The sequence below is a fragment of the Erithacus rubecula genome (assembly GCF_903797595.1).
Source record: "Erithacus rubecula genome assembly, chromosome: 3".
NCBI classification, from domain to species: Eukaryota; Metazoa; Chordata; class Aves; order Passeriformes; family Muscicapidae; genus Erithacus; species Erithacus rubecula.
Window position 1 is genome coordinate 12481465 of NC_136689.1, and position 26120 is coordinate 12507584.

The 26120-nt window shown below is 37.9% G+C and overlaps 1 protein-coding gene across 1 annotated transcript in view; it reads right to left on the reverse strand.

Annotated features, from left to right (window-relative positions):
- Nucleotides 1-26120, reverse strand: part of CCNY (cyclin Y) — a 118376-nt gene that overhangs the window by 21905 nt on the left and 70351 nt on the right. Inside the window, exons 2-7 of the mRNA XM_079301264.1 lie at nucleotides 24735-24809; nucleotides 19074-19108; nucleotides 8419-8519; nucleotides 5292-5327; nucleotides 1505-1562; nucleotides 1278-1397 (exon numbers count right to left, since the gene is read on the reverse strand). Coding sequence (XP_079157390.1) covers nucleotides 1278-1397; nucleotides 1505-1562; nucleotides 5292-5327; nucleotides 8419-8519; nucleotides 19074-19108; nucleotides 24735-24809 — 425 coding nt within the window. The remainder of the gene's footprint in view (nucleotides 1-1277; nucleotides 1398-1504; nucleotides 1563-5291; nucleotides 5328-8418; nucleotides 8520-19073; nucleotides 19109-24734; nucleotides 24810-26120) is intronic.

Here is a 26120-nt window from a genome sequence, read left to right on the forward strand (position 1 = left end):
TAATGCTATTTTAAAAAAGGAAGGAGAAGCCCTCTTCATTCTGCTAAACAGTGCCCTCACTGATCAAATAACTTAAGATTGAATAACAGATAAATACAACAAGGTATTTGAAAGTGGGTAACTTAAATTACAGAAGAACATACTGATTCACACAACATATCTTGTCTCCAGCAGAAAACACTTAGGAATAAAAGGAAGAAGGACAAGCACTTAGTACAATTATGTAAAAGAGAAAGGCAAAATGTCATTTCAGAAAACAAATACTGGCTGTGTCAAGCAACTGGGAAGAGTGAAATACACAATGGAATGGTGGAGCACTGTAGGGTGGTTCTTGTCCTATTTCTCTCTTATTCCTGTTCTTCACTGGCTAGTACAGTTCATTTTGACTGTCTGAAGGAGAAAATCCTGCCAACAAATCTTAGAAGCCAAGGGAAATAGATTAACAGAGGAAATGAGTAGGCCTGGGCTTCAAAATTCACCTTCTCCAATTTCCCTTTCTTCCATCTAAAATGCAAAACTAAGCTGTTATAAAACCACATGTTGTAGTGGTAAAAAACCATTTTGTTATTCTAAAGCCTCTGAGTGAAGAACATGGCCAAAATTATGACTGAAAGCTGAAGAGACTTGTCAGAATTGGCAGGATATAAATTTCAAGAAAATTAATAAATTCCCAGCTGGGAATTAGCTTTTTTAATCCACATTGCTATACTGATCCACACCAGCTGAAAATTTGAACCTTCTTTTGTGCTGTGCTATTTTTAAGCACCTAAACTTCAGACTTGAGTACAATTGTTCAATCCCATGACAAGTACAGAGGAAGTAGAAGCAAGCCAACATGTCCCAGTCACTCACTGAATCCTTCATGTGCCCATCAATTCTTATTAGTGCTATCAAATCACCTACAGCTGTTCCCAAGTCTCTCCTGGGAGCTACAGTGAGACAGCAAACCCCCCGAAAGTTGAAGCCTTTCTGCTTTTAACATTCCCTCATGGTCACATCACCTATGCCACTTACCTTTTCTGAGAGTCACCTTGGTGGCCTGTAGCACACTCACTCTGTGAAGGCAGGACCCCAGGTTTTGTGTCACACTACCCAACCTCTTCTTCCTCACTTACTCTACACATGAAAATGAACTGCAGCATCTCTTCCCATCAAGAAATTTCCATAGTGAGAGAAAATTCTCTGGCAGCACCTACATCTATTAAATCATCCAAACACAACTTTTGAGAACAAAACTGGTTCTGTCAGATGGCTGATGTCACCCCTCAGACACTCACCAGGGTGACAATGGCACATTCAGCAGTCAGTTGAGCAGCACTGAACAACGTACGGACAAAGCGGTAAATCTGCTTCTGCTCTGGATCATGTTTGTCGTAGTCTGGTGGCACTTCGGATTTCTAAGGAAGAAATACTTCCAAATAGGTGACTGAAACAAAATGAAGCAGACAGAAAAAAAAAAAAAAGACAGTTCACATGAAAGGGAAGGAGAGGCAGATGAACTTACCGAAAGGGGATGAAGGTTTTCATCAAATATATCTAAGAGCATTCGTCCGTCTGTGTCCCTAAAAAGCATTAGAACCAAAGTACTGTCATTATCTGAACACAACAGGCACAAGTGCCCCATCACAACTCCAACTCTCCCCATGCTGTGGGATGCTTAGAAACACTGATGAAATGGGATTTTCCAATGGAGGTTTGACCTACTCTGCCATAAGACCCACATGTAATATGAAACTCATGTCACAAACATGCTGAAACACTCAGCCTCAGTGCCCAAGATACAAAACTGCTGAGCTCTTTACTGTGAGGCTTAAGAAGTACTACTACAAACTTGTCATAAAATCAGCCCAGCTTACTCTCCTTTTTTAGCTTAATCATGTCCACCCCTGCAATCTCTCAACTCCTCTTCCTCCTTTATTACCAACACTATAAAGACTTAATATTATGCACTGCTGTTTTACAGTAATCTTTTAGTTAATACATACATACTTTTATTTGAAAAACCCTATTGTACTAATGATTTCTAAAAGCCAAAAGAAGCACATTAAAAAAAAAAATAGATGAAATAACATTCCTATTCACTGGTTTTATTAGATGTTTCTCTGACACCCCTATAGCTCAGTATCAGCATGCACATTGATGCAACTTCACAAGTTGACATCTTTTAACATCCAGGATGCAATATAATATTTTTGCTGTATGTAACCTCAGCAAGGACATTAACAAACACAAAAAACAAGGGATATAACTGTACCAGAACTAGCAATTTCTGGACAGATGTATCCATGTGACTTACTTATTACAATCCCATCTTTATTTTTAGCATGCAGTTCTTAAGAAACAAACCACTGAAAATATTTTCTATCTTTACACAGCAGCACGTGTCTCTCAGAGCACATAAACCACAAGTTTTACACTGGATTCATACCTGCAAAATGGATTTATTAACAGCTGAAATTTAAACCTCAACATCTGAAGGTGCAATTTTTTTCTACTAAAATGGAGGCTACACTGGAAACAAACACATTTTTAAATATTAAAAAAAAACCAGGAGTACCTACATTGAAACAAAACCTGGACTGGGGCAAGAACTAGAAAATTCCTATCCAGCAAGGATTCTAGGCCAAATTGTTTTACCCCTACCTAAAGACCCACTGCTTTAATGCAGAAGTAGTCCCCCTGAAATGGTTGGTGTGCTAACAGTAAACCATGGCATTTCACAATGCAAACAGAAATATTTCCTATTTTTTTCTTCAGGTTGTAGCTCTTGTATGCTATGAAGTCACGCCTGACTGTCATCAAAAATCTATTTAAAAAAAAAGCTGGAGAGGTTTTTGTCTTCACTACAATTCACATTGTACTCTATTAAAAACAGATCATCTACTGATTACCCAAACATTTTGTATGGTTAGTTTGCTGGGGTTTATTTTATTTCTTTAGCAAATTCACCAATGCTTATGAATTCCTTCAAAACCAAGATGAGTATAGTTTTTTATCACTTATTGAATAACTAAGACAACAAAACATGAAGAAAACTGATCAATATAAGCATGATAGGAGACACTGGGAAAGGGAGGAATGGTAACTAGAATGTTGCAACCAAATGAAATGTGAGAAACATGTGAAGAAATATTATGTTTTTTTCTCAAAAAATTAGATTGGTGAGAGTTTGAAATATTAGGAGGTTATTTAGGTTTAGGTCTCCTATGCAGAAGAACAGGACCAACTAAATACAGTCTGAAAAGAATTCTCTGGAAAAGCAGATGCTTGACTCATTTTCTGTCAAAATGAACCTTGAGTCAAAGAGTCACAGTGGTTTCATACTCCCCACCCCCCATAATGAACCAAAATCTCCCACATACGTCAACAACTTCCTTTTCCCTGATAATAGCAGGAAACAGAACATATGTTTTGCTCTTGCTGTTTGAGCAGCAAGCACAACTGAGTGCTGTTATCACATTGTCTCTCCATTCCCAAATCAGAGACAACCCAAGACTGAACAGTTATTTCACATCCCTCATTTCAGAGCTGGTGACTGACACACGTGAGCCTGGCTCCAGCATCACTGCTGGGACTGCCTGTCACAGGGGCAGGCACAGCACTTCCCCACCCCAGCCACATTCCAGGGAAAGCAGCAGCAGTTTCCTGACTAAACCACCTCTCCATCCCAAAAGTGAAAAGACAGATAGCAACTTTCCCAAGAAAGTAACAGACAGAATATGTTTTCAAGATGCTGACACAATACTTTTTATTTTATAAAGTTTTGTTTTCTCTCTCTACCATCTGTAACTCAAATTTGCATCAGGCTCTGCAAGCCCACACATTGGCATACTTTACTGCAATCAGGGAGCAGCTCCATGGCAATCAACATAAAGCAAGTCTGACATACAGTGGCTCTGGATGGCCCTGGCTCTGGATTCTTCCTGCTCACTTGTGAGGTCTTACTGAGGTTTCTTACCCTTTGTAGTCTCTAACGTGCCTGATTCTCTCAAACCTTTTACTCATCTGCCATAGTACTTAGCAGATTACTTAATAATTTATTTCCACAAAACATTGGAGTCTATCTTTGAGATCTCTATTATTTAATCAAGCATAGCAAAAACTGACTAGTTAACCAAACTCATCCAGGGACCATGGAAAAAAAGCAGGAAAAAGGAACCACAGATGGATAAACAAGTAATCCAAGCATGACCCCTCATGCCTTATTTCCTGGTAAATGAGATTAAAAATTAGAGAGAAGATTTCTCTCCAACTTTTGCTTTATATATTGCCATGTTTCAGTCCAAGGCCCACTGAAAAGTTTTCTAAGAGCTTTCAGTGGGAATCAAGCCCTAAGCCTTCTGCCCTTGTGCACATTTAAAGGTTTCTCTTGAGATGTCAGCCTTGCTTCAAGCAAGTGTGATGGGTTCCAGTGACCTGAACCATGGTCCTGAATGACGTACCAGCTGAACTTCAAACACATGAGTAATTCCTTTTGTTCTAGTTGGACTTCTTATAGCCCAGGAGAAAAAAACATCTAAATGGCTTGATAAATCAAGATCTAGGCCAAGTTCTCTGAAAAGGCCAATTGAAAAAACATGGACACAAAAGTCACTTAAATAATTTATGCAACCTCTCCTTAGAAATGTCAGGAACTATTATTTTAAGATACTCTGACATATCATGAGGACAGGGAACTTAAGATACAAAAGTACAATTCAACATGAAGAAAACTCATGTGCCAAGTTACTTTTTAGAGAACCTTTTTTCTATTCAATTTCAATCAACTTGACTGAGCAGAGATCTAAAACATAGTACACCAGGAAAGATAAGCCAGGACCTGCTCTGTTTCTGAGGCATCTTAAATTACATCTGTTCACAATGCCACTCTTACTGTATAATTCATGGGTCTTATTTCAAAATCCTAACTGACCACTGATATGTGCAGTTAACTTTACAAAGTTGCAGCTAAAAACATAAAACTGAAAGATAATATTCAGATTTTCCAACATGTAATTGCAACATGTGCAGCAATGCAGAAGTGGCCAATGCATATAAAACCAAACACTGAATCATCAGAGCTTTTCAATGCTGAACTGCCTGTTCATGTTGCATTTTTTATGGTACTTAATCCTCCAATTTTAATTTTCTATGTAAAATAGTATATATAGAAAGCGTGTCTTATTGAGAGTTAAGAAAACTACTACCCAAAAACATTTTGAAAGCAATTAAGCATGGATTTTTTAGAGTTTGAGCCATTTAGTTGTTTCATTAAAAAATATTTTCAGTACAAGATTCCATTATTCACATACCTGTTTTTGATGTGGTAATATATTGCAAGAGCTACACTGTAAAGAAAAATACAGAGTTAATATCTCAGGACTGCCACATTATATTTTCTGTCACATTACATGCAAATTTAAAACCTAGCACAAAGCATGACAAACAGTATATGGTCAATAGCCTATTTTTTTTGTTTGCTCTTAGATATCAGGAAAACTACTGCAAAAATTATTTGATAATTGTTTTGTACATTTCAACTACATCCTTTTACTAGTAATTAAGTACTTTATAATAATCTTCATATTTCACATATCAAGTTGCACACACTTTTCATTTAATGCCTTACTCCACTAAACTCAATGATTAAACTCCTATTGATTTCCAAGGTTGTAGACAAAGCATCACAGGCACTGGATATTCTCTTTAGTTTTGCTGCCAGGTTACCACAAAATGTTTGAATCACCATTGGCTTATGATTGTACATTTAAATTCATTGCTTGTGTCTCTCTCTATGTAGCTGCTCAAACAGCAGACTCAAATACCATGCTCCTACAGTTTTATGGCATCAAGTTACTTATTTTAACTCAGGAAAGACAACTCCCTGAATAACTTACTGCATTGTGCATTTCCCCTACTCTCAACCACACACCAAAGCACTCCTGTTTATATTCTGCACACAGACAAAAAGTGTCCTCATATTCACAGAGAGTTAAGATTTTGATTACATATACAACTAACTGATCTCATTCACATTTGAGATGGAACAAAATGAAAGCATGATTCTTATGATTATCCTATAGTTTCCAACTCCCAGCTCATGCTTTACTCACAATACATTTTTATTCAAGAATGAAGAAGAGCCAGCACTCTCCCTACTTATTGCAGGAGCAAGAAATCAATCTAAGCTAAAGGGAAAAGAGGATGGAGGAGGGAACTCACTGATTCTCTTTGTAGACAGTTGGTTTCATCAGTGATTCACTTTAAGATGCTTATATCTTATACTGAAGCAAAATTCCCACCTTTGCTTTTTCCTAAAAGACCTTTTAAGAGTCAATTGGTTGCTCTCTGATTTTATTCCAGAATTTTTACATTAAAACTGATATACTGCATGTTAAAAAAAGAATATGTGTGAGCCAAAACTTCAGTAGAATTATAAATTAGTTCAGGTTTGATTGGGGTTTTTTTTTAAACAGCCATACAGTAGAAAAAAAATTTCTCTGTTAAAAGTGAATATATTTTACTAAATTTTTATGAGCTTTTATCTGGCTGCATTAGAAGTTTCTAGATCATAAATGCTTTTTAAATTTGATTTTTTTCTACAGACACATATTTAAGCAATCAAGAGATAGTGTGTACCATGGACATTAAAAGGCCACAGTTGTAACTGAACACAAGAAAAAAACACATTTATGAATGAATTTGATTTGACAGAAAGCTACTCACAAAATGAATTAATCCTAAAATTTAATTTTAAACTATGCCCCTAGGAACACACTTGCAGCTCCAGTTCACTTTATGAAAGCAGATGTAAGAGCCTGTGCACACAGCTCTGCTTGGTGCCCGTATGGCTGCCTTTGTAACAAAATGTCAAATTAAATTTAGAAAATATTTACTATTTAGAAATCTGTATCAGAATCTGAAAGTCTCTCAGGGCTGTAATAGAGTAACTCATCCAAGTTGCATTCTACCTTTCATTCTCTGGTTCAGCTGGCACTAAGAGTACAGAAATGATAATTATGGAGCTTTCCATCACTGGCACTAAGAGTGCAGAAATTATGATTATGGAGCTTTCCATCACCCCACCCCAGCCACCCCTCCTGCTGCAGATGCTGCAGTGGATACAGTAATATTTTAAACACACCAGTGCATAACATGACCTAGAAGAGGTAAATGAGCTGAGCAAAAGGCCTCCCTCTGAGATTTACTTATGTGCAATAGTCATTTTCCTGCAGAGACTGCAAGGCATGGGGGAAGAAGTGAAGTTGTACTCAAAAGCAATAATCCTACAATCTCCTCACCCTTCAACCTGCTAAATGTGCAGCCAGACAGAAGATGCAGAGACTTTGTGTGCAAGAGTTCAGCTCCTCACCCTCTGTAGTCCCTTTCCAGCCTCTGAGCCCTTGCAGCTCCCAGCCCTTGCCATGCTGGCATCCTGGCCTCAGCCCTGCATGACTCCCACCTGATCCAGCACTGGCTCTTCCACCCCTCTGCTCCACAACTCTGCTCCCCACCATGCACCTGAGTCTCTCCCAAACACACCACCCTTCTCCCCACCACCAGCTTGTCCCTCTGTGTCCTCCTTCACAAGGTGTCTGCCAGCCCTGTGACCCCCCTGAAAATTCTTCCTGGCTGCTGCAGCTGAACCCATCCCTTCTTCCCACAAGCCATGGCAGTTCTGATGCAAAAAGAAACCCAAAACCCACTGAAAAGGCTGCACTTACACTACATGCAAAGGATTTTAGAGCAGAGGAGTGAGATTCAAGGAGGAAAAAACCCCAAACACCTCAAAAATGCAAAACGTCTTTCAAGTGTTAATAAAAACTATTTTTAAGTTACTAGTGATGGAAACTTCAAGAAAAGCAAGACTATTCCAGGCAGAAAGAACTGACGAGGAATCAGACAAAGGTTTTGTAGTTAAACTGTTCTCCTCTCCTCTTTTTCCTTTAGGAGAAAAATTAAGGACTGTCCTAGTGACCAATATTACAAACACCTTTAGATGTGTTAGTCTGAATAGATTTGTCTCTCATTTAAACACCTCTGCAGCAGAAATAATGTCTTAATAAATTTTTGCATTCACATATACCAATGTAACCAACCTACAGGCAACTCAAGTGAGGCTATCAGCAGCCATTAACAAAGAGCATTAACTGCCTGAGCATTTGGTCTCTATTTACCCCTTACTGTACAAAATGTAAAGAACAATACTCCACAAATATCAATTTCATTTCTCTCTAAAAGTAAAAAGGCACCAATGAAACTTAAAATGCTCATCTGAGACATGATCCAGTAACTCTGAAGCATGACTGATTAAATAAATTTATTACTTCAAAAACTAAAACCTTTGAAGCTTGCTTAGTAATGGTTCACAAATATATATATATGAATACACACATAAAACATAAGTGCTAGCAAAAATAAATAAATTTTCAAACCCACCATTTGATGGTATACTTGAGGTTTGGTTGACTGACTGTGCTGTCATCCAGGAAAATAGTGGAGCAGGAACTGTACTTCCTTCTCATCTGCCCAGGAGGATGCTATGAAAAACATGCAAAACAACAATGGCAATTATGTAATACCAAAGCACTTTTGGGGGGAGATATAAGAATTTTAAAATGAGAAATTTCTGTCTCTTAATGACGCACACAATAATGTGATCACATTTGGAAACAGTTCAGAAAGTTCAGAAACAATTAACAGTGCAAAAGTCACAAAATCCCTGCCTGAGACTTGCTAATGCTTTCAAGATTCAAATCCCCCATGTCCCTCCTTCCCCAAAACCATGCAAAAATTCCTCTGCAGGCTTACTCAAATACATACATACACTTGGAAAGTAAAGATGAATAAGATCTGTCCTCATTCCAAAAGAGTAAATGGAAGAGTGAAAAAGGAATTGTGGTAGCAATGAATACTGGTTTAGCAACAGATTGGTTTAGCAACCATGCTTACAGAAAAAAAAAATTAAAACCCTCAAAAAAGCTTGTAACAGAATTCCCAACAGAATGAAGTAGAGGAAAGAGGTATTTACAGTGGAACTACTAAATTAATAAGTAGAATTCAGAAAAAAATAATTCATCGATAATAGATTGTTACCAGAAAGGAAAAAAAAACTGATCAAAGGACAGAAGAAAAGAGCATAAGCAAATAAAATCCCCATCTATTAACAGAGAAGGCTTTCAATATATTTAAATCCTTTTTGTTCACTACCATAGAAAAACACTAGAAAATTCAGCAAAAAAAAAAAAAAAGGCATTTGAGAACACTATTTCTAAACATCTTTTGCTGAGAGAGCTTCTCCATCAGCTGTTTAGAGAAGCCAGCACTCCACCAGGCTAAAAAAACAGCTATCCAATCACATCAGCTAATAGATATCACAGTCCTTAATCCTCTTTGACTCTATCTCTGCTTATTCCATCTTCCAGCAAATAACTTGACCAAGAACCTATGTCAGGAAAGTGAAGATCAGTCAAATTACACATTTAACTTACAACAGAATAGGTTTAAAATTCAGCTGGCATATCAACACAGAAATTTTAATTCATCTTACAATTAATGTTGTTTCCAGTGTTTCAGTGGAGAGACCAATGTCAATACCATCAGTGGAATTCACAGGTATTTACCAGCTCAGAGTAACTCAGTATCCAGGATGTGGTCCTGTGACTCCTACCTCAGTACATCTTCCCCTTTCCAAATTTCCAAAGCAGACATTATTACAAGTGCCAGCACCCATCAGCTCAGCAATGCTCCACTTTCCATAGGCAGCTGGCTTCTAAACAGCATTCATTACACAGACAGACTGACTCCTGGTAAAACCTACACACATCTAAGTCATCTTTCTGTATTTCACAGCTATGAGTGAAAAAACACACAGTCTCTTGTCAATTGAAAGAAAAGCCCAACATTTTCCAAAGCTGCCAGAACTGTAGAAACATTATGTTCAAATTAGCTGAAAGCTTACCAACAAATTCTATCAAGGTCCTTCACTTGACCAATACAATTGTTGGCTGAACTGCTCTTCTTGGAAATGAAAAGATTTAGCAAGAAAATGAAAAATACCTCTTTTCAAAAATCCTTCAGGACTTTGGAAAGGTACTTTGTTATACTTTGGAAGCTGACAACCCATCTACCTTTCAAGCTATTGTATGTTAGGCAAGAAAGAGAAAAACTAGAAGCACTATGAATATTAATGCTATAAAATTTATTATCTAGCACTGATGCATACAGAGAGAATTAGTAGGGGACTGGTGATTCATAGCTCTTATTCTATCACAGTTTAGTTTAAGTATCTGCATTAGTCTGTTGAGTACCTTCCACAGGCATGATAAAGGCAAAGCAAATTAAAAACAACAAAAATTAGACTCTAGTAGCTGGGGGAAAAAGGGGGGAAATGGGAGATGTACACACATCTCAGTGTTGTTATTAAAAAAACTCAACACATGGAAAGTTTTCTTTGTGCATAATAAGTGTCAACATACTTTAAATATAAAATTCAAGATAAATATACCGGATTCATTTGAAGGAAGCACAATTAAAAAAACAGAAAATAACTCCACAAGGAACATCACTATCAGATATAAATTTTCTTATGTAAACAACACTCTAACATTTGACACACATCAATAATTAGAGCAACACACCTTATTTCTGAAACTACCACATCACAGAACTTCTCTTGGCTTTTCAGCCCACATCACAGTTTGTTAGGGCTTGGAACTTTTCACACCTCAGGAAAATACGTGGTGTCTCATGCCCTGCTTTCTACCAACAACTTGGCAGGAAGGAACACCTCTCTGAGACAGAAGAATGGTGCCAGGTATAAACCTCACCCTTGGGTAAATACACAGACACCTGTGCCACGTGAATAACTGATCTGTCAGGAGACCCACATTCCCAGCTTCTACTCTGATGCCCATCTGCAGCCTCATGACACAGGGAACAGATTTTCTGCCTTTTCCAATTGCTGGAAAACACCCTCAGCTTCATATTTTGTCTTGACTAAGCTGGGAGACATCCGAAGTCCCACAGTTCAGTCAGACAGACTTTTCTGAGCCCCCATAAAATGAAAATGCTGCACAGGAACCTTCTCCATCCTTGAAAGGACAGAAGAGGTTACTGAGCATCAGCTCAGTATTCAGCACTGTCCTATAGACAAACTCTCTTCTGTGTCCATTTCAATGGGTTAGTCTGTCACCAAAACTGTACAGGAGCTTGATGCCTCTATATTTCAAATCCATCACTGCCAACTACAAAAATGCTCCCATTTAGACAAGCCAAAGAGGCTCCAATTAAGAAAAAAATCAGAAAAGCTGAGAATGACTATAGAGCTTTTGGAGAAATGAGCCAAACCTTCTAATGGGATCCTTCTAAGGTTCTGCCCACCATAAAGCTGGCCCAGGAAAAATGACAGACTGGTACACCTCCTTTTGTAAATCTTCATATGCAAAACTGAGCATAGGACACATGTGAAGCCTTGACAACTTTTGCTATTACAAATATTTACTTATTCAAAGCACCTCACCGATACAAAGTGGGGTTCACTTTACATGTATTTTTAGTAGCTGCAGTACTATTGCTGCACCCCAGCTGAGATTCCATAGATGTCACACCTCACAACTTCAGCAAGACTTCCAACTTCATCTCACATAAAATTCTCAAAGGGCAAACCAAGGAAAACATGGCAGGCAAAAACTACTTGGAAAATTATATTCTGGATGCCCAGGGATCGCTTTCAAACTAGAAGGATGAAATAAGGGACATTCCACAGAGGTCTGGTCAACTCCACATAAAATACTGAGCAACAACTTTGATCACAGTATCAAGGTATTTTTTATTGAATTTGTAGCTGACATTAACTTGCAGAGGACATTCTTCTTTTAAAAAAGCATATTTCAATAGAATTGATAGAATTACCCTGTATGCAACAGGGTAGAGCACCCATTCACTCTGCTCAGCTGGAATTTCATGTCCAGTTTTGTACACTGTATTTCAAGAAAGATGAGTTTATTCCAGAGAGTCTGAAGGATAGAGCAGCAACAACAATCAGAGATTCAGAAAAGCTGATTAACAAGGGAAAGCTGGCAGGCTGGAAGGGTTTTCTCCAGAACAAAGCAAAAATAATGGCCTTAAGCCATGTTGAAGGGAGCTCCAAAGAAGAGGACATTGCTCTCCATGACCCTTGTGGGTGGGATAAGAAAGAACAGGCTCATATTAAACTATGGAAGATTAAGATCGGGCATGTAAGTCCAGAAGGGATGGCAAAAAAACCCCAAGCCACCACCTTCTTCTAACAGCAGGGAGAGATTAAATGACTTGAGCAGTGATAGAATCTCCATCAAGGAAAGTTGTAATGAAAAGGCAAAACAAACATGCCAGCAATAGCTTAGAGACAGTCTTCTGTTCCTAGACAGGAAACCAGACTGAGCAAGTCCTTAAGATGAATTCTGGACCACTTTTCTATCATTTGGTGATTTCTTTTGGTGGAGAGGATTTGCAGTTCTTTACTCCAGAAGCAGTTGCTATTTTTCTCATTTCAGCCAAAGACATTCACTAAGAAATGCTGACATTACAGGTCACAAAATACAAAACAGGTGTTTTGTGGAATTTCTTTCTTAACAGGAAAAGAAGTAGAACAGAAAACTCTGCTTTATAACTTGCTATGTTTTTGAATGTGTTACAGAAAAAGCCCTATGAGATCAAGGTTCAATTTCCAATAATGCAGGTGTTCCTATTTCTTGAGACTAACAGTTTTTTTCCCCTTGCACAGCAAGTACTAAGCAAATATTATTGCCTTATTTTTCTTCCACCTTCATCCTGACATTTTCCAGTTTTCCAAATCCTGTGTGTTTTAAGATGTTTGAACTACAGGTTTTTACTTGAAGCTTACATAAAAAACATTTTATCAGAGATATAATGGCTTAGTAGTTTGCCATCAAAATCATATAAACACCCCAGAACTGCTTCTAGGCACCTGCTTTGAAAAGAATAACAACCTAACTTTTTCACAATGAGAAGGTACAAAAGAGTTAATTTCTCTCAGGAAGCATCACTTAAAAATTAAATTCATATTTGTGGGAAAAGAAGAAATGTTACTATGCCTTTTGTTAAAGTAGGCACTTCAGAAGGGTTTTGTGTAGAAACATCTAACGGATGGATGGTGCACACTGCCCAAAATCCACACTCAGAATTGACCACAAGGGCCAGCTCTGGCCTCTTCAGCAGCACTAGGGTGGCTCTCTGCCCTTTTGCTCAGCAGGATTCCTTTGTTTGGGCACAACTCTTCCCTAATGAAGCTATACAGCTTTTGTACCAGCCCTGGCTCTGAGCCACTCAGCTTCCAGTTTGGGCAAAGCAGCTTCAGCCTTTTCCAGAGCTCTTTTGCATTTGTCCATCAAAAGATAATTTGGAGCTTCTGTACTAAATAATGATAGTAGTGTCTCTTCCTCCTGTGAACCAGGTGTGTTAGTGCATGATTTTAAAAGGTGCTATTAAATAATATTTTCCCCCATGGAAAAACTGAGGCTTGCTTGCTCTCATCTGTGCAGACATGCTCATTAGCTTCCAGGCAGCAGAGGCTGGCCAAGATGCTAAAAGGCAAAACTGGCACATAAAAGTGCACATGAAGCCAAATTACAACAGTAAGCAAAAATACCAGGACTGCTTCTTACTTGGAAAAGGGAAGTTCCTGTCTTGAGGACCTTCTGTTGCTTCAGGACACGATTTTGACAACATTTTTCACAGAAGAAACACGATTTTACAGGCCAACAAAGTGCTTCCAAAATCAAGCAAACCATGCAACACAACTCTCTGCATGGCTCTGCAAAGCTCTGCACTTATTTTCATCTTGCATAATGTCAATACAGCAAAATTGTCTATCTTTGGTGTAGATATATTCACCAGAACAAAAGTAATAGGAAACTGCACCACTGTATGCTCATCTTCCTCTGCCAACAACTGCAATTAAAAAAAACTCCAGCCCAACTACTCTCAAGTAACAGCCCTTGATCCTCATGATTCCACTTTGTCCTCAGTTCAACTTCATCAATGTTTGATAATGTCCAAAACTAGCCTAGCTTAGACTAGATCTGTACTTGTAAGTTTCTGGGTCTCAAAGTTTGTCCTTACTCATGTCAATCATAGAAAATTATGTCAGCAAACTCCTGTGTAGCACATTCAGGTCCTATTTAACTACTGACAAAGAGCCCTGCTCTACAGATGAGAAAGATTAAATATTTCTTGACTGTTAAAATCTGCTCAAAGGCTTATATTTACAAAGCGTGTAATTGCTGCTGTTGTGCAATTTCACCAGAGGGACTTATTACACTCCCAGCAAAGCAAGTATGGAGTAGCCCCTTGTAAAAGAACTCTGCTCCATGTTCTCATTCTAACTCAAATTTAGCTTTTTCTTCTTCCTGTAAAAAAGTTTATTACTTCATATAACCTAGTGCCTTGAGGCTGACAGGAGAGGTAAAATTCCTCATCCTAGATGACAGGAAAAGAAGCTAACTAAAAGACTTTAGAAAAACACATTTCCAACAGTAAGTTTAGGTAAGCCATTAAAGAAAACCTGTTAATTTTAACTTATTAAATGCGTGGAAAAAATCTTAAGCTGCATCTATTAGGAGTGGCATCAATGTAGCAAATCTGCTAAATGAACCAGGTAGCCTATAAATGCCCCCTCAAGATGGGCTTTTTTTGTGATTTTGCAATGCAGAGGAGCAAAGACCATGTTAAGCAATCTCTAGGAGAAGTTCAAGAGCACCTGAGAAGCCTCTAATCTATCTTCCAGTTTATCTTGTTCTTCTCTTCAAGTAAGGAATGTCAATTAAAATATCTTAAGTAATTTCAACAGCAATTTTAAACCTTCACAAAAGCCAGCCTCAGGTAGTCCACTTGAAAACAACATTCCATCTTCTATGTTGTGCTTTGTTTTCACAGATTAAACTGCTTGTCAGACTGTGTTCCTATTTCAGCATGTATCTTACTCATTAATCACTAGTTGAAAGTGTTTTATTATCAGTCACATGTCCAGTAATTTCACAACAGGGAAGCAGAACAGCCTCTTTATTCAATCTGACAAGAAAATTTGGGGGCTACATAGGAGTAAGTGCCATACATCACTCCAGGTATGCAAAAAGGCTCACAAAAATTGTTCCTGACTCACCACATACAGCAAAAAAACCCTCTGTTCTCTGCAAGTCCCCAGTGCTGTGTCAGGGAGAAGCTTCCCTTGATGTGAATCACCACAGGGTCACTTACAAGGATCAGGGTTGTGACACAAGTGCTGCCCAGTAACTTTTCCCCAAGATGATAAAAAAAAAATAATCTGGGGTTAACTTATCTACTTGGAATGATTAAAACAGTATTAATTTGATGGAATTTGAACATCCAGTTGCCAGGTAGCAGACAGTTGAAGCCATGACCAGATACAAGACAAGGATGAAAGGCTGCTGCTACAAGGCTGGCAAAGTGTCCAGAATAAAAAACAAGCACAAGTGAGACATTAATTCCTTTTATTTTCTTTCCCTAGCCTTTATCCTCCTTCAGAAATATACCAATATGGAAAAAATATCCCTCAGTTTTAAGGGGTATTACTGCTCATAAGCACAGACTCATTTTAAGTGTACCTTGACTAGAAGAGAAGAAATTACTTGGGCTAACAGCATTTTCTCCTTGTCTGAAAGGGAAAATTTCTAGAAAAACTTGAAAGAGAAAACAATCTTTTTTCTCCTCCCACCCTGCTCCTTTCCTCTAAAAAAAAAAACCCAAAAAAAAAAAAAAAAACAAAAAAAAACCCCCCAAAAAAAAAAAAACCAACACATTAAAAAGAACAATCTACTGCAACAATAATAAAAGATTCACTCTTTCTCCACCACCTCCTCTAAAAACACAAAACGTGTCTCTCTTCCTGTTTGCTTTCCTTGCACAGGCAGAGGTACTGATGCAATCTCTCTTCTCTGAGAAAGGAAATGCCCTTATCTCAGTCTGCATCTTTATCCCTCTCAGCAGCTTGACTAAGCAGATTAAAAGGCATGTGCACACCAAGGCAGCATAAAAAAAATAAAATAGCAAAAAACAGTGACTGCCAGTGCAATGGGAGAGAGAAGCAGAGTCTGCTGCAACTGCTCAGGAATTAAAACAGGCTGGAAGAAAGCAAACAGGTCAGGCACATGGGAGGTAGGGAACTTCTAGCACTTGGGCTCTGTGGGAAGACTGAGAGATGACAGCTCCTCCATAGCACTCTGTGCTCCTTTCATTCTTTCCCCACCCCAAAAAAAACCCAAAAAACAAAAGAACAGCTGCTGACTTCTTCCATCACACCTACTGACAAGGTGAATCTGAAATATGGCAACAGTCAGCCCTTGACAAAGTGTAACAAATCAAAGCAGGAACCCACCATTTGTGTTTGGGGATCACAGGAAACTATTCAGCCAAATAAAATATTCTACAAACAAAAGCAAGCAAGAAATGAAAAGAACAGTGATGTGATCATGCTAAGAAAGTGCATTTTTAAATGAGGAAGGGTTAATATTAATTTTTTTCATAAGCAATATTTCAAAACTGCATTTGTATAAATTAATATCTTCATCTGTTTTACTACATAGAACTTGGCAAGCATTTAAAAAAAAAAAAAAGCACAGTTTTTATTGACATTTCTCTTTCTAACCAGCCCTGGAAGAAATTCAATTCCGACTGCAAAATAACCAGTTATACAGATACTATACAAAAAGATTAAAATATTTTGTTGTTCATCTTGGTTACTTATCACAAAAGGAGAATATGCATGAAAAACAACAACAACAACAACAGAGATGACATAATGAAAAAAACCACAAAAGAAAAAGTGCGGCATTATGGTGAGGAGTTCTTTTAAAAAAGGGCGAAATAACAAAACAGAATTTATGCTCTCTGGAATGTTTCCTTCAGAGCAGATGTGGGGACCCAGCACTTCACATCAACAGGGAAACAGATGAGTAGCAATAGCTCCTGTTAGCACACAGTGAGAGAAAGTGGAAAAGAACTGATTGATCAATAGGGTATATCATAAACCATTGTACCATGTAAACAAAACCTATCATTTGTCCCATACTGTTAAATCTAACTAATTTCTTAAATTTCTTCCAACAAGGTGGTCTAGGAAAACCAGGATGGTTCCCTGTAGCCTGAAAACCTAAACACAGTTTCCAGTTACAAGTCACAGCTACCCCTTCAAAAATGACCACCAGTTTGTGTATCAGGTTTAGCACACTGAAGATTTAGGAGGTGCTGAGTGAATACTCACAGGTGTGCTGAAGGAATAACTTAAATATTACAGGACAAGCTTAAAAATAGAGTTTATCTATGATTACTGCCTAAAAAACATTCGTTGATCTGTAAAGACACAGACATGGTAAGGACTTTAGCTTCATAAAGGTTATTTTTAGCTTTGTAATTCAGAAGTACTTTTTAAGTACAAAGAAGTCAGACTTAAGGTAGCAGTAAACCACTGAGGGAAGTTTACACAACTGCACCCTCAGCCAATACTTTGAATGGCACTTGGGGGATAAAAACCAAAACAAATTAAGAAGAGGTACAGCACTTGGCACATCAACTGCATATGCTGCTACACTGAGCTCCCAACAACACAACTCCCCAGTGATATGACCCTTCCCTTTTCTGCAACATGCCCAGCCTAACCCATAAACACTTTACACCAGGGTTTGCAATAGAGTGCTTCCAGCAGCATCTGTAATAGTCACCTTTGTTACTCTGCTGGAGAATCAGAACCCACAACACAATTTTTACATATGAACTGCTCGGTACTGAGTGCACATTATTAAGTTTACAGGAACCCAGTACACTGGCTTTCCAAGTAATTTCATAACTGCTCTGCAAACTACCCTCACATGCACTCTAAGCAACAGGAATGGTTTACAGAGCAATAGAAGATGAGGACCAAGAACATCTGTTAACCTAGCAATGGTAACTTTAAGGGTTTTGCAAGCCTCACAGTATCTCATGAGTGCTCAGAATCTTAACTCCTGGGAAACTGAAAATCTCAGCTAGGTTTGAAAGCCATGCAGTAGTTTTAGGAATACTCAAAACCAACCAGCTCTATTAACAAATGTAGCAGTCCTGCCCTCTCACCCCACACATGAGTTCATTGCTGCCCTTGTGGCTCCCTCCCTTCCGCAGATGCAAGCCCTGGAGTTCATCACAGGAGTTCCACTTAGGTGAATCCACCTGCATTTGTGCCCCAATCCAGTTTATCTGCAGCTAGGCAACTGTTCACCTCAGCACAAAGAAGTGGGCATAAACCACATCTGTTTCAGCAGCTGTAGTGTCATAAAAATGAAATGACAGCTTATATTTCCAGATAGAGAAAAACTTGAGAGCTTCTCCCCATTCACCTTTAAAGGCAAATAGCATTTGGTAGACAATTAGTTCTTTCCCTTCTCAATTTTACTGAGCCATGACTCCACATATTTCAACACAAGGCTTCACATACTTAGAACCACACTGGTTCCAGGTGCTTCAGCAGTGCAAACAATGCCAACTGAGGTGAAGAGCCTGGTCATGTACCCAAAGCAGGCTACAGGGTATTTGCTCTCAGCTTCACTGAGAATTTGCTTCAAACAGAAGAGAACTGAATTGAAAAATGCCCAGGGTGCACAAGCATACCAAACCCCCGTCGTCGTACTCAGCACATAGCACATGTCAATCCACATTTACCTTGCATCAACACTTCAGAACAACTGTGCAAATATCCAATGCTGTAGCTCCCTGCCAATGCAAACTTGCATACAAATGTAATCTAAAGTTTCAAGAGTTTCTGTAATAATTTTAAAAATCACACCAATGTGTGCAGCTCATTTTCCCAGATACCAGTTACCTACATACACTGCTTGTGATCATAACACAACACTGTCTTCAAACCAACAGATTCGTTTCACTATCTCAACAGTCAAGGCCTATACTTCAGGATCCTGATGCAGAACAGACATGTGAAGCATCAGCACCCTCTCAGCAATGTGGAAATCATGTGTGATAACTCTCATTTACTGTATAATATAGACAACAAGGAGAAAGCTGCATAGCGAGGCATTTTCACTTACGTGGTTTATATAGAGACTCTTGCGTTTTTCTCTCACTGCAAAAACACAAAATATGATAGAAATATTACATGACTATTTTTCCCAATTAAGCTTCTTATACACCACTTATAATAAAAAGAACAGGAGACTATCTATGTGCAACATTATAATTGCTTTTGCACTAACCAAGTATATTTATACAGCAAACACAGAAGGAACATGTATCTGTATACATAAAGGCATTTATGCTCACTAGTGTGGTGATGGCTTAAAATTCTCATCCATTTGGGTACTTTACCAGGTGCTGGTCCACATGGGCAAGCTAATATGCAGTAAGCTGCAGTCCAAGGTAGCAGTGGCTTGGCCATTCTTCCCCAGCTCTCTGGGTACTCCTGAGCCACCAGTGCCTTCATGCAAGGTACCCTGCTGCAGGTACTACTGTGCAGGTATGAAAGCACCTAAACAGCTACACCATGGAGTTAGCAAATTCTCATCACAGCTTACTGTGCACTAACTTCCACAGAGGAGCATTGAAACCGTATGGATTGCATCACTGCCTTCTACAATGATCAGGCACAAGCCTGAAACTATTACTCATGTTGGATGTAACAATGAAAATATATTTTGCTGGTGAGTATGAACCAGTCACCACAAGCAATGATTGCAAAGTCAAAGCCACAATTAGCCAAAACAGTCAGAAAGTAAATAGCAACAAAAAGGGAGATAGATGTATAAAGTCTTAATTGTCAGGCAAATGCTCATTACAGCTGATTAAATATACTCTATTTCATTTTTTTAAAGCACTTCCCCAATTAACTCACCCCATAGAGAGCCTGTGGAGCTCTGTTCCACTGAAAATACCACAGAATTTAGGATACAAATCTGGAGGCAACTAACACATAAATCAAACTGCAGGATTAAAATAATAATGGTTTCATGCTGTAGGTGATTAAATGCACTTTGGTGCATCATGATTTGAAATCTATGCAACCCAATGCACTTAGCAAAATAAGAGTGTTCACAATGATAGGATAGCCTGTCCATTCCCTGTTGGATGAGAAGCCATTATTTGTGATTTATTATAAGCAAGCAATCTCACATAAACAAGGCTGTATGTGTGAACACTGTGAAATAATTGTGTTTAATGCAGACATTAAATGAAAATTAAAAAAAAAATAAGAAAAAGCTTTTAAAAATCCTTACATAATTTTCCTCCCAGGGAGCAGAAAGGAGAATCACACATGACAGATGTTAGCCATGTCACTTAGAATATGCTCAGATCCACAATTATGGACATTGCATAAGAAACAATTAAACAGGAACGGCTGAAAAATTCTGATGATCTAGTAAATCATTAAACTGCTTGAAATCCTTCTGATACACTACACTACATTTAAGTACCACACACTGCATTTATCATCAGCAAAACACGTAACAACAACATGATAGTAGATACTAAGAACAGCCTAAGTATTTGTCTAGTATCACATATTGCACTGTACAGGCAGTAAACAATTCTGGCAAGTACTATATTAGGTTTGCATACAGCTTAAATCAAAGTTAGCACCCATTAACTGTGAAATTTTGAACACAATTAAATATTTAACAATTTTAATCACGATTATACCATATTTGAAGTTCTTCAAATCCTACAGAGACAGTCTGCGCATACACTCCAAAATCCATTTTATTGACCTTTATTCCCCTTTTTTTTTTTCCTTTTGTATTTGTATACTTTATTCAATTCCCCATGAAGGTGCAATCCTCTACTATCCAAAGCAAGAACACACAGCTCAATCCCACTTGCTATTTCCAGTCTCCAGAAGAATATGTTAATGTATTTATACACACCTCTCCCTTTTGCCTGCTCAAGCAATCCTTGTGCACATCTCTGCAAGCAGCATGCTGACCTCCCTTCCTAATCTCTCCATATATCAGAAATTCATTCAGCCTGGCCTCTCAGGTGAGGCACTACAGGAAGGCAGCTGCTTCTTTCTGTCTTCTGGCTCACCCTGCCATAGTGTAAGGCTCAACTGTGCAGAACACTGCCAGTGGGGAGTCAGGCAGAGCAGAAACCCATTCTGACCCATTCTCTTTTGTAATCACAGCACCCACTTTAGACAAGGGGAAGCCAAATATTGCACAAGGCAAAATGACTGTAAAGAGGTAATTCCATCACTTGCCTTCAGTCAGTTTAAAAATGTTTTGCTGCTCACACAACTTAGTATGGTCTGCAGCAGGCCAGACCATTGTGTTAGAATTAACCAGCATTGTGCAGAATAAACTCCTAACTGTAACTCCAGGATTTTGGGTTTCAGGCATGGAGTTTTGATGACGTGAAGCTGAACAGACCTGGAGTCAGTTTAAACAATTAAACTTCTACTCTTTTTTTTAAACAATATAAAACTTCAAAGTTTTAATGGAACTCTTCAAGTGGAACCTGAGGTGCTGCCAAATTGTCTCAGTTTTCCTCATTCTACAGTGTATGACCTATTCCTATTGCTGTAGGCACTTTCAACTGTTATTGCTGAGCTTTTGCAATAAGAGGAAAGTAAAATGAAATTAAAAGGAAGTGAGGAAAGACACACAGAGGCACCTGTGTGTATGCATGTATATATGTATTTTTCATTGAGCTGTAATAAAAATTTTCACTGGGCCATTTCTAAAGACTTATTTTAAGGCTAATCATATCAGGATTGAACAAAAAATCCTTGAGGATTACAACTATAAGAACATCTTGCATTTTGGCAGATGCAATTACCAGCCACTGTTGGTAACTCACCTATTTTTGTTTTAATTGAGAAGACTGGTCCCAGCTAACATTAAAGACTAAAAGCAGCTTACTCTACTTCTAACTGCCTATTTAAACACAATTTTAAAATCTTTTTTGTCTGAAGCCCATTGTTGCACTGATACTGCAAAATTTAGCCTGTACACTGAATGTGTAAAGCCCAGTCTAAGCTGGAACACACTGACAGGAAACACCAGTACCAGCACCCTGGAGGAGCAAACATTGTCTTCTTGCTGCCATAAAGGAAAGGCAGTTACATTGTTGGAGTGCTGTTTGGAAACCCTGTGTTAATCACAGCCACACACTAAATAGTGCATGGGTTTCCACTCACCCACAGCTCACTGGCTAAGCTCAGAAAACAAGGGAGAACTTGCATAAAGCACTGATGGAAGTTAAAAACATAACAGGCAATATCCTATACCAGCTCCCTAAATTGGAAGAATTCCACCTATACGATTCAGCACCTAGAAAACTCCCAAAAGAGATGGAAACATTTAGAAAAGTTCCTCTAGCTAGGATTCAAATTAATATTTATTGTGACTTTAAATTTTCTACAGATTAATTGAATGCTCAAGTAATTAAGGATTCATTCAGACTACTGACTAAGAGGGGCAGGATAATTTACATGCTTAGCATGGCATTCAGGCTTCACAGAACAACAGCAATTAGAGACCACCTAATAAACTGAGATGACACATCCTGTCTCATTTTATTTGTTGCTCTTTGCTCACATGTTGATCACAAGCAGGTCAAGCACAGCTCCTATGCCAAGAGAATGCTATAAGGCTACCAGTGAGGCTCAAAGAGCACAGGGCTACTAGAAAGCCAGTCAAGTCTGAAGGTAACACTGCCAAGTCACTCTAGCACCTTGAGATGGACTTGGCCATTTCCCACTGCAAAACCATGAGATGTATGCTCACAGTCAGAGCCAGATCCTGGATGAAACCCTGAATCCTGATGCTGTTCGACTCTATGTATTGTACTGTGCATTTTAAATGTTCACAGGTCTTATCTAGAGAAATATTTTCACTTACAGTCAACAGGAAGGTTCACCAGCCCAATATTATTCAAGTAATGGAGCAGTTATTTGCCCAAGTTAGGTGTTTTCAACACAGCCAGCTCAGCTCTCCTCTTCTACATCACCTGAAGAAGTCTTGGGGGTCCCCAGGATTCCACAGCAACCTGATTTGTAGGTTTATAACTTTACATGCCCTAAAAAATCCCTCTATTTTCCCCTGAACAAACACTTTACTGCATTTTGGTTAGGCAACATCCTTGAATAGTGTGGTAACTCCTACAGCTTGCTTGGTTCAACAAAGGGCCCAAAGTACAGCCAAGCAAAATGCTTAGTACTGGAGCTATCCCACAAGAACATGATGGTTCTTGGCAATACATCAGTAGATAAATGTTTGCAGAATCTTTTTATTTTTGTACAAACAAAATAGCCTTTGTATTTTTTCCAATGTATCAAAGGACAGCTGAACAGATCTTACACTCCCATTGATAACACTTCTGCAACATTGCACTAAATTAATTGTTCTTACTCAAAAATATGTTCTTAACATTACTTAAACTAGAACAAAGCTTCACAGACCAACTCTAGCATGGGTATAAAGATTTTTATAAAATGTTTAAAACCAACTCCATATTGCAATAATTTAACCACTTTTATAACAAGTAAGAATAATCATCCAGTCTGGTCAAAATTTTAGTTGTTGAACTTTGGTCTGTTTTGTCCTTTCTTTCAACAAGCTGTAACAAGAAACAAGTAGCATCCATATGGGATTAGAGAGTTTCAAAACACAGCAAATTCACTATAAAATAGACTTCAATCCTCATAATACAACCATGGAGATATTATCATATTAATTTTCCAGACTACCAAACCAAGTTAGTATGGTAAATGGCATCCAAACCCATATATTGAGACATTGACAGAACCAGGGATGAATTCAGAAGGACAATCTCAAGGTCAAAGGAGGTACTCACACAATCAACTCTTCAATTAGGGCCTAAATGTATATCCTCTTTGTTCTAGTCATGCTCAAAAACTAGCAAAAAATATACAGTCAGTGAAAACGACATTATTTTTCAAGTGATGTGTTTGACACTGCAATTTACTATGTAAATCAAAAGCAGCATTTATAGGCAGCAGAAAGGAGGACAAAGAATTCTTACTGAACAGTCAGAATTACAATGCAGGAACTCCTTTGAAAGTCCTGCTAGAAAAGAATGTGTTTTGTATGCATTATTCATTTATTTCTAAATCAACATGTCATACATGTCCAACAGGGAACAAAAGAACCAGAGTAAATGGCTTCTATTCTACTAACTGTATCAGGAGGTTTGTTTAATCAATGTCAATTTTAGAAATCATTTTGTCTACGTATTAAGAAAAACAACTAAACTCCAGACAAACATGACTATATCAAATCCATAATGAGAGGAGATGAATAGGGAATGTTTGGGTAGGATGGGAGTTATTTTGTTAATAAAAACTAGTACTGAACTCATTTACAGCATCATCTGTATCAGAGAAATCCTGGAATGTCTTTTTAGCTAATATAAACTGGCATTTTCTAAAAAAATATTTACTATGCATTTTCCAGAAGCCTAATGTTCAGAGTTTAAAACAAAATTAAGAAACAGTTACACAAAACTTTCAGATTTAGAGAAAATAGTTTTTAAATATAATAATATTAAGCTTCATCCATATTTGTCCTACTGATCTGACAAGACAATTAACTCAAGTTGTGACTACTTAAAACTCTAACATGATGCCTCTAAATGCTCTTTTTGGGGGAGAGGGAGCAATTACATATTAAAGGACTATCACATGCATACTAACAAAGAGTTTAGAAATAAATACTGTAATAAATTCAGTAACCTACCATCTGTTTGTGATTTACTGAGAAATATCGTACTGGCCCGTGGATGATCTGATGGGTTGAATTCCATGTTCAAATCTGGAAAGAAAGAACAGCACAAAAACCATGTATGATTATTCAATGGCAGACACAGATTTTATCATTCTTTTTAATAACACCAAGTTTACATACTTAAGTAGCTACTGTAAAACAGAATCCATCTTGAGGCCCACTTTTTTATCCTTCTTTGCACAAGTGGTTCTTTTTGGCATGCAAGTCATTTGCATCAACAGAGCTTTGGGATTAAGACTTCAGTTCTAAGGGCTGTTTTTGGATTAAAATAGATAAAGCAGCTTGAGAAGCTGGTACACAAGAAGTTAGGAATTTCCCATTTACTATCACTTTCTTCTCACCATGCCCCCAAGCCACAGCTTAGCAGAGGAACACAGCTTGCTATATGTAATTATTGAAGAATTAAGTGTTGCAAACAAATGCACAACTTTCTACAGATAGACAGGTTTCCAAAATTAGACATGATTAAAAGTAGTCATTGCAACTGGATGCAAACAAGTAAAATCTAGGCCAGAGTGTTTTATATGGTCAAGATTAGAAAAATATTGCACTTTCATAGTTTAACACTCTTTGCAGTAACAACCTTTAAAAAAGAAACAAAAAATCTCCACAACTACAAAAAAAAAAAAAAAAAAAAAAAAAAAAAATCCCAAAAAACCCCAAAAACCCAAACCAGTCCTAAAAGATATCTACCAGCTACAAATTCAAATCTATCATACTTTATACAAACTTCTATGAATGATTTTCCTTATCAAGGTTAAAATCCAGTGAATTTATTTTTTCCCAAATTCCATTCCACCACTAAATCTGCTAAAACTTATAGACCTGTATTCACTGGAAAACATACTAAACTAGTATGTTAGTTGTATGTTTAGTACTAAACCTACTAAAATAGTACATATTTTTTTAGCATTTCCTTGCTCTCCCAGTGTGGCTTCCTCGAATTTAGTTCTCTTACATTCTCTGTTTCCAAAAGCACATTCTCTTGCATTTTAAGCAGGCATTTATGTGGGACTACATAGGAGCACTGGTACTTTTATCTTCTGTGGTTATCCCAGTTTCTACAATTCTCTCATTCCACTTCCACATCCTTGTGAAAGCTCAATAAAACTGGAAATTAAGCCCCAGATCTTAGGAAAACAAAGTCTTTTTGCCCCAGAGTCAAATTCTTCTGTCTACAGCTTCCCCTGCTCCTTCAGCACCCACGCCCCTACTCCACTCTCCTTGACCTTTCATTTAATAATTTACTAGGTTTTCCACTTCCCTGCATTTTTCTCCTCATCACACATCTCTTTACAAATGTACTTTCTGTTTGTATTTTTCCCTTTTATGCTCTCT